The sequence below is a fragment of the Stegastes partitus genome, unplaced genomic scaffold (assembly GCF_000690725.1).
Source record: "Stegastes partitus isolate 25-593 unplaced genomic scaffold, Stegastes_partitus-1.0.2 Scaffold1373, whole genome shotgun sequence".
NCBI lineage: Eukaryota > Metazoa > Chordata > Actinopteri > Pomacentridae > Stegastes > Stegastes partitus.
This window is the reverse complement of record NW_007579104.1, coordinates 8659-18046: the sequence shown is the minus strand read 5'-3', so window position 1 is coordinate 18046 and position 9388 is coordinate 8659. Positions and strand designations below refer to the sequence as shown.

The window sequence follows — 9388 nt, the reverse complement described above, 5'->3', positions numbered from 1 at the left end:
GTCTGTGGGTTGTTTTTGTGGGTAAACAACCAGTTGAGACAATCAATTGACAGAAGTCATCATTTAAGTTTTATTTTGAAGTCAGTTGCGATTCATTTCTCTTTCGCAGTGGCTGATAATTGTTCCTCGGTCAGTTTTCCGGCCTCCGTCGTGCCGTGGAGCTCCATGCTGAACAGTAAAACATCACTCAGGTGGTCTTCACACGTTACGGTTCTGAGCTGAAGCTGCTTCAGTCAGATCAGCTTCTCAAGATGCTGATAACAGGCAGTAACAAGTCGATCTGCTGCAGCGATCAGGATCTGATTGGAATCTGTGAGCTGCTCTTGATTTATACTGCTGCAGGTGAACGTGCTGCTCAGAGGCTTTTCTGTTTACTGGGCTCCAGTTAGGACACGACTCCGGGAATGTTCAGGGTGTGCTTCAGGAGAATTCAGCCATTTCTACCTCTCTTCCTCCAGTGACCCCACATTGAACCACCCCAGGAGGAGACACTCGTCTGGAAACATCTCCACCACCCTGGAGATGCTGCCGGGGCTGGAGGGCTTCCACCTGGACACCTACGGCCGGGTAAACACCTGCACAGCCACACTGAAACCCGCTCACGGCCTGATTAGTGCCGCCGTCATCACGTCTGATAAATTCCTCTCCTCAGTCGGTGTCCTACGCCCAGTTCCTGTATCCCACCAACGCCCTGGTGAGGCAGAAGCCGTCGTCCACCAGCGACCTGACGCTGCAGATCCCGGTGTCCAGGAGCGCTCACAGCATGACGGGCAGGAACTTCCCCCCCAGCCGCCTCAACAGCACCGTGGGGCTGGACCTGGGTAATAAATATGTCGACACAAACACACACAGGTTGTAGCTCGGCGTCTATAAAAACGTATAAGCAGATTTATGTTGATTCAGTTTCTTGCCGGCTCATTAAAGCCTTTTATCGAGCAAGGAACCGTATATGGTAACTTCCTTTATAAATGGCTTCATCCGGCCAATCAGAAAAGGTCAGGATAAGTGACAACACAGTCGCTATGGCCTCTGACCAATCAGGAGTGAGCCAGAGTGTCATGAGTTCATAAATCTGACCGGTGATTTGGAACTACAGTCGTCCTCAGATGTATTCATATCCTCCCATTAAAGAAGGAAAAGCAGCTGAAATATCTTAAAGTTGACAAAAGTCTGAGCCAATCACTGCCATCAGGTGTTTCCTGTAACTCTCAGTCAGACTTCTCACCTGTTGACAGGTGTTCTGGTCCACTGCTCATCAGCAAAGGCCTCTCATTTAACAGTTTTGTTTGTTTTTTTAAATTATTCTTTTCAACCACAGTTCAAAAGCAATGTCTTATTTCACCAAATTATAATTTAGCAAATTTTTATTTATTGTTACTTTTTTCAGTTTCTAGTTATTTGAGTGACTTTTGTGGATTTTGTCTTTCTTTAATGGAAGGGGATGAATACATCTGAGGACGACTGCAAATGTTCCTTCATCTTTATATGTGTATTTTTTTACAATCATTTTTCAGCATATTATTCTTTTTTTACCCTCGGTGGGCGAGGACTCATATATGGTAGCTGCTTTGATTTTGATTTGCAGCCTACATCTGATTTTTTCAAAGTCAAAAAACTTAAAAATGTCCTCTTATATCCACCAATAACACTCCAGGGTTGAAATTGTAAATTTCCAAGTATATGTTTGACAAGTCAGTAGTTCTGCGGTGCCTCCAGTCGGTTTCTGTTGGTGGAACCTCGTAGTAAAGCTCCAGTAGAACCCTGTCTAAATGTAGAGTTAGAAAACCTGTGTTCTCTACATGAGGTCAGTATCGTCGACCAGCTGTAGTACCTGGTTGTTCCACCAGGTGGAGCCTCTCCCTGTTTAATCCTGTAGAGACCAGAGGAGGCGTCACTCAGACTACAGTTGGCAGCAGAGAGCATTGTGGGAGTTTAGCAGCAGCGGGACCATGACAGAGACTCTGAGGAGGTTCAGGACCTCCAACCAGAGTTAATATGTTCAAGACAAGCGTGGATTGACTCGGACGGCATTTCTGTGTCTCGTGTGTCCGTCGACTAAAACACCAACATCAGCGCAGGACGATACATTTTTTGTTACCAAATAATAATCGGGTTTTGTCATCAGAAGCTAATGTGAAAGTAAAAGAGAAGTCCATCCCGTTTTGGTTTTGGTTTTTCATTAAGGTTTACTGGGAAAACTGTAAGCCTGCATCGGGACATCTGGTGATGTCAGAACGCTGATCTGGTTCCTTGAATTTTGAGGTCGGAGAAGAGATTAATCCAGGAAGCGAAGGACAGATTGGCGGGACGGTGACTGCGGGGAGACAAAGGAATTAAAACACAGAGGAAGAGAAAGCAAACACAGGAAGGAGATGAAGCGAGGCAGAGTTGTCGCAGCTGTTGCATCCTCTTTTCAAACACATGCACGTCTGCACGTTCGCCCGGTGCGCTGCGTCCTTCGTCTGTAAACACCCGCAGCGTCGGAGCTTCGTATCGGCCTCCGACTCTAATCCAGGACGTTTCATTAACTCAACACAGCTGTGTGTGTTACTGACATCAGGTTTGTGTTTTCAGTCGTCTTGTGACTCTGAAAGCTGCGATGATTGCTCGTCATATGCGAAATAAGTCATAGGAAGTGTCATTTGTGTTTAATATGAGGATCATTCCACCTCAAAGCACTCATTTTTAAAACACCTCCACGATAATCTGTAGATCTACATTTAAAGAGCCGCAACTTTATAAATAACGTAGCTAGAGGCCTGATATTTTGCAGACTTGTTGGTCGTCAGTGGTGCCACTTTTTTCTTGTAGACCAAGAAAGTGTCACAAAGGACAAACCGACTACACCATGAGGGAGGCTCTGGAAGGTGAAGAGCTTGGTTTAAAGCTCCATGACGAAGGAAATTACTCAGGCTCTGCTAAACAGGGTCGAAAATTCCTGTGCGAATGTTGGTTTGTTTAGCAAACAGACTGAGGCGATGTCATTTATTGTTAACATGGAAAAACAGCTAATCACCAGAAAAGGAGAATTGGGTTGGTGGGTACTTGGGATGGAAGCACGGAAAGGATGCCACGAAAAAAAAACATCTGGAGAACAAACATCAAGCGAGATATCTTCATGGCAACAGTAGAATCAGTTCTAATGTCAGGATGCAAAACGTGGACGCTTACAGACGAACAAAGAGCTTTATGGAGGATTTCCTACAGCTTCAACAAAGGTTGGTGAGAGGCGTCTAAAGCTGGCTGCTCACCTTGTGGGACATCAGGATGAGGAGGCCTCCAAGCTGGTGTCATGGGAGCCTACTGGTGGTAAAAGATCAAGTCATTAATGACAGACTGCACTCTCTGGGGAGGGATTGTCCAGCCTGTGTTACGATCCAGCCTCTAGGGTCAGCTGGATGGAACAAAAAACCAGATGGAAGTGGTTCAGGCAAAGCAATTTATTGCTGAGTAGCTTAAATGAACATAACAGAGCGGTGACAATACAAAAGAACAGGGTGGATGTTGCTACAAATCAAAGAACCAAACATAACCAAACGAAGGCTCGCAGAGTAGCAAAGCTAGCAAACTAAACTAAACTCCTTAGCCAACCTTAAACCTAATAGCAACATCCACACATAGCAACAGAAACTAAAACAAACTAGTGCCTCAAAACACAGACCATGAAAACACAAGTCACGAGTAACTTCTTCACAAAGTTGGGTAGCTGCTGACGGGAGTCATCGTCTCCGCTAAGACTCTCTCAGAGCTCCTACATCGAGTTAGCAGCGGCCAGCAGAAGCTACATCACAACAAACACAGAGCGAGAGGTACCAGGACTGTTCACAGTATATCCCAGACAGCCCTGACTGAGAGGCTGCTGGTTGCTTTTGTAGCCAGGTGTGGTATTTGCTGGAGTGGTGGTCCAATCAGGTGTGACTGGAGGCGGGAAGAACAAGGCTGAGAGTAGGTCTGGAGGATGTCTGGCAGGTGTGGTTGTGGAGTCTTCAGCTGGACCTTCACAGGCCATCTTCCCACACAACAATCACAAGTCCACCACATATGACGGCACAAACACCACGGGCCGTAACACTTCTGCTTCAACAGCGTCTGATTTGTGTTGAACGCACCATAAACTACGATAAAACCAACAACGGACTTCCAGTTTTGTTTGTGTTGTGCACATTTGTGAGAATGAAAACTGTCTTCCTGCCAGTAGTTTCTCACTTTCCTGCTCATTGACACGTGGTGGCAGCAAACAACAAAGGCAACGAAGGAAGACACATAGCAAACATGTAAACACATAAAGGAAGACGTTCGTTTGGCGTCTTTGTGAGGCTTCAAGGAAACACAGAAAGCTGTTCGGTGATGTTTGTTTACAAGAAAACTCCACAAGACGAACAGCTTAATGGACACAAGCAGTATGAAAGCAGGACATGAATGAATTATTACCAGTGGAGCCACGTTTTCACTTGTTTCTGCTCAACTGTTCAACTCTGAGGCAAGGCAAGGCTGTGATGTCGCTAAAACAAGACAGCTTAAAGGGCTCTGCGTAAAAATCGTCTCGTTCTGCTCTAAAGGAAAAGCAAACAAGAGCAGTTCTGGTCCAGATGAATCACTCATGTAGCTGCACATGAACCAGAAGTTTGCACATATTTATGTTTCCACCTCTTCTCAGTTCTACTTTATGAGGAAACCAGCCTTGTTTCTGAGCTAACTCTCGTCTAATTCCAGTAAATGTGTTGTCGTCCAGGTCTGGACGATGTGACCGACTACGACCCCAACATCCTCAGTGACCCCCAGTGGCCTTGTGGGAAACACAAACGAGTGCTGATCTTCGCCTCCTACATGGTAAGAAAACACCGACGAACATCTCCTCAGAGCTCCATCCGAATCTCTCTTTGCGTTCAGTTGCTTCGATGCACCTTCAGGTCTGAACGTAGCGCCGTCGCCTGATGCTGGAGATCTTTGTCAGAAACTGTTTTGTCTCAGCGGTGTGTTTTCTTGTTTTTCTATAAACGTTCACACTGTCTGTGGCTGTATCTGAAGTCCATCACTACACAGTGTAAAAAACTGAAGATCGGTGGCATTTACACAGATTTCTGGCGCTAATTTATATTATTAGGATGCATTTTTTTATCGTTAAGACATATTGTAGTTGAATTTATTCGCTCAATGCTATTCCAGGTGTTAGCGATACTGGGACAAAGGTGTCTCTCATGCTAGAAATATGTTATTATTTACACTTTTATTATGTTTCCGTACTTGTCTCCTGTCTGCTCGGTGCGAATTTTGAATTTTTTCTGAATTTTTGTCCTGTGATTGTCGGTCCCAGCTGATGGCTTCACAGCTGCAACAAGAAGTGCAGAATTTTTAGTTTTTTACAGATTTTTGTTAAAGTGAACTGTTTATTTTTACTGAGGCGTGTAGCATGAGGAGAATTTCAGTTTCTAAACTTAGTTTGGTGACGTTTTCCAACACAAGGGCTCGAAAATCAGATTTTTTTTTCACTTTTCTCTGATAAATGGTTTTGTTTGGCGTTACTTTTGAAATATAACGCGCCTTTCAAACCCGCTGATGAGTTTTTAACGTCGTGATCAGACGTCACAGCGTCTCTGGTGATTTGTGGTTCTGTGTCTCTGTTGCGGTTTCAGTTCGTTTTAATTAAAGCACTCTTCTGAAGCTTCCTCCTAATTACACCGTCGGCCTGAAAATCACAGCTGCACTCGCGTCGGTTTGATTAAACGACGGCAGAGTTTCATAGGAGACGAGCGTAAAGCAGCAAACAGAGGAGGACGGCTGCAGGATTACGGAGCCGTGAGCCCTCTGACATCGACGTAATGATCCTATAGGAGGCGGCTTAGTTTCATCCCTCCGCTCCGAGGATTTAGCCTCGATAGAGACGCTGATGGAGCGTTCGGGTCGCTGCTCTGTGGCTGATCTGACTGTTGTCATCACACAGTGTGACTTCACAGCTCACCTGAACCACGACACCTTCAGTCCAGGACCAGTCTGGATCAACGTGTGAAGAAACCAGCAGCCACGACGCATTTCACTGATTTATTAGTCTTCTGAGAACTCGTTTATTTCTCTAATTATTCACTTGTTTTATTTTAGCAGAGCCTAAAAAGTAGAAAGCAAGAAGATGTAAGTTCGATATACGACTGAAATTATTAAAATAAGATGAGATGAAGTGAGATTGGAATCAGGATAAGAAGTAATGTCACACATGATGATGAAAACATGAGTGAGTTTGTGTTTTTTAGGATCGTAGCTTCAGATGCGGTTTGTTCATCTTCTTAAACCCGGATCATTAAACCACCTCAGAGACGAAATGAATGGACGGGTCGGTTTCAGGTCCGGGCGGCGATAACAGAGCGGCAGACGTTCACGCCGTCACTGTTTACGTCCTCAGCGGATCATTTACATTCTCCGGCCGCTGTTTGACTTTTCTGCTTCCACTTTAACTTCCACGTTTCCTCTGTTTACGAATTCCTCTGCTCTGTTCTCCACGTCTTGTTTCTGCTCTCAGACGACGGTCATAGAGTACGTCAAGCCGTCCGACCTGAAGAAAGACATGAACGAGACTTTTAAGGAGAAGTTTCCTCACATCAAGCTGACCCTCAGCAAGATCCGCAGGTAAAGCCTTCGGGTTTCATCGACTGAACACGTCTCTGGGTGTGTTTTATGTGCTCCTGTCTCGTTTTTCTCTGCAACAGAAAGTCCTGCAGCTCTATAGAAACTGGTTTTTGTCCCATTTTTGCAAAAATAAATGATCAGAAAAGTCTTTTTATTTTCTAAAGAACTGAAACAACCTGGACTCAACACGTAAAACATCTTTCCTGTAGGTGTTACCAACACTAGGAAACTAGAAAAACTGGCTCTACATATTACAAATATTCTCCTAATTGCATTTATTTTCTCTAAATGCTCGTTTCCTCTCTGCACGGTGTTCTTAGCTGCGTCACTCGTGGTTTCTGTTGTTTTATTTCTCCGAGCAGCTTTTTACAGACGAACAAAAATGTTAAACGAGTCAGATTTAAGTGATTTTTGATGATTTTGTTTTCAGATTTTCTGACAGAAAACGAGAACCGTCGCAAAGTTTTAAAAAGGCTCGTCATCAGTGCAGAGAAGCGCAGAACTTTTTTCTTTTACACAATCTAGTGACTGAAAACAATTTATTTTAACCACGTTTTTAAATAAGACGTGTAGAATAAACAGATTGAATCGTCTTCTCTCTGCTCTGTTCACACACTGCCTGCAGTTCAGCTGAACATTATTTCTTATATGATTCTTGTTCTCATCTGAGTCACTCATAGTTTCTCTGTTGTGAGAGTTTTTTCTTAGTATTTTTTAACAGACTTTCCTACAAAATTTTTGATGAAATGTCAGAATTTTCCGCTCATGTTTGCTTCAGTTTTCTGGCGACGACTGTTGCAAAGTTGAAAGTTCTGGTTTTTGAGAGTCTCACAGTGAGAACTGGTTATTTTAATAAGATAGCACGTCTTTGTTGATCCAGAGAGTTAAAGTTTTTACCCACAGTCACTCAGACATGAGCCTCTCTGGCCTCGTCTACAGATCCTACCTGTTGTAAAGGATTACATGACGCCAGAACTAACGTCTTCTCTGTGCCTTCCTCAGCCTGAAGAGGGAGATGAGGGTCGTCGGCGAGGACTGCGGCCTGCAGCCCGTCACCATCGCCATGTCCTTCGTCTACTTTGAGAAGCTGGTTCTGCAGGGTCGGCTCAACAAACAGAACCGGTACGTTCAGGCCCGGAGCTCAGAACTCAGTGGATCGTCTGCTTTGGTCTTCGGCTCCTCTCTGCGATTTGAAAGCTCGTCGAACGTCAACAGGGATTGACATTTACAAAAAAAACATATATATATATATATAATTAGATCTGGGATTAAAGAAACAAATTTGCAGGAACAAAAATATATTTTATCTTTAACTAAAATGTAAACAAAAGTACAAAATATGACCTAAAATATCAACAAAAGTACAAAATATGAACAAAAATATCAATAAAAGTACAAAATATAAACTAAAATATAAACAAAAGTACAAAATATGACATAAAACATCAACAAAAGTACAAAATATGAACTAAAATATCAACAAAAGTATAAAATCTGAACAGAATTATAAACATAAGTACAGTTTAAATGACGATGGAGAACCACAGTTAGTCTGAAATCCGATTGGTTCGATGAATAACGAGCTGCTCGTTTATCTGCAGCACAGGTTCTAATTATTTTCTGTTAGAAATCAACTCATAAACAATTTAATGTACATTTAATATCTCCAAAGTGTCCCAGAAAACAACAAAACAATCACAATCCAGCACTTTCTCCTCTTTCTCTGGTAGATTTGTGAATTTTTGACACAACATCTGGCTGAATATTTAAACGTGTTTCCCTGCATGTCCACGTGTTTATCAGTGCGTCGGTGGCGCCCCCTTGTGTTTACTTCTAGCTAAACATCACGTCATCTCATTATTGATCGTCTCTGTTTGTGTCGCACTGAATTCCAGCGTTTGTTGTCCCGTTGGCATGTTGGGCATAAAAATGAAGCGTTCCAGCTGTAGTTCCTGCAGAACGGGGATTAATTTTACAGTTTTATGGTAGAAACGTGTGATTAGATCAGAAAAGATCAAAGTTTATTGATCTTGAAGGACGTTTTTGTGCCAGATGACACAATATAGGAAATGTAATAACACATGTGATGATGGAAACATTTAAGTAAATATTAAATCCAGATTAGACATTGCTCCTATTGACGACGCCGTACATGAACCATAATGTTCTAAACGCTCAGAGCTAAATGTAAAGTCATCGTTATAGCCCGCCAGCAGACTGTTGGTTCTGTTCTGTTCTGTGGTTCTGTTCAGACCAACGTGACTCTGCAACATTCGCTCTGTTCTTATTTCTACATGTGCTGAACAGGAAGTTGGTGTCGGCCGCCTGCATCCTGTTGGCCGCCAAGATCAGCAGCGACCTGAAGAAGCAGGAAGTCAAACACCTCATCGATGTGAGTCTCAGCGCAGGCACATGCTGTCTGGACAGATTCTGGTTCTGGGTCTGGTTCTGAGTCTGGTCTGGTTCTGGGTCTGGTCTGGTTCTGGGTCTGGTCTGGCAGGTCGGGTCGGGAGGGAGGGAGGAAGAAAGATGTGAAGATCCACCTGAGCAGGGTTGTTGGTAGAACCTTGTAGGAAGCAATGGAGGGAGGGATGAAAAAAGGAAGGAATAGAGAAAGGGAGGGAGGAAAGAAGGAAGGGAAGAAGGTAGGAAGGGATAAAGGATGGAAAGAATGAAGTAAGGAAGAAAGGGTGGAAGGAAGGAAAGGAGGACAGTAGGAGGGAAAGGAGGAAGGAGGAAAGGAAGAAAGAAACTTACTTTGTTACTTCCT

At 43.6% G+C, this 9388-nt stretch overlaps 1 protein-coding gene across 1 annotated transcript in view; it reads left to right on the top strand.

Annotated features, from left to right (window-relative positions):
- cables2b (Cdk5 and Abl enzyme substrate 2b) overlaps window positions 1-9388 on the top strand; it is a 14157-nt gene that overhangs the window by 2016 nt on the left and 2753 nt on the right. Inside the window, exons 2-7 of the mRNA XM_008299035.1 lie at window positions 459-567; window positions 653-821; window positions 4733-4830; window positions 6512-6618; window positions 7621-7740; window positions 8926-9010. Coding sequence (XP_008297257.1) covers window positions 459-567; window positions 653-821; window positions 4733-4830; window positions 6512-6618; window positions 7621-7740; window positions 8926-9010 — 688 coding nt within the window. The remainder of the gene's footprint in view (window positions 1-458; window positions 568-652; window positions 822-4732; window positions 4831-6511; window positions 6619-7620; window positions 7741-8925; window positions 9011-9388) is intronic.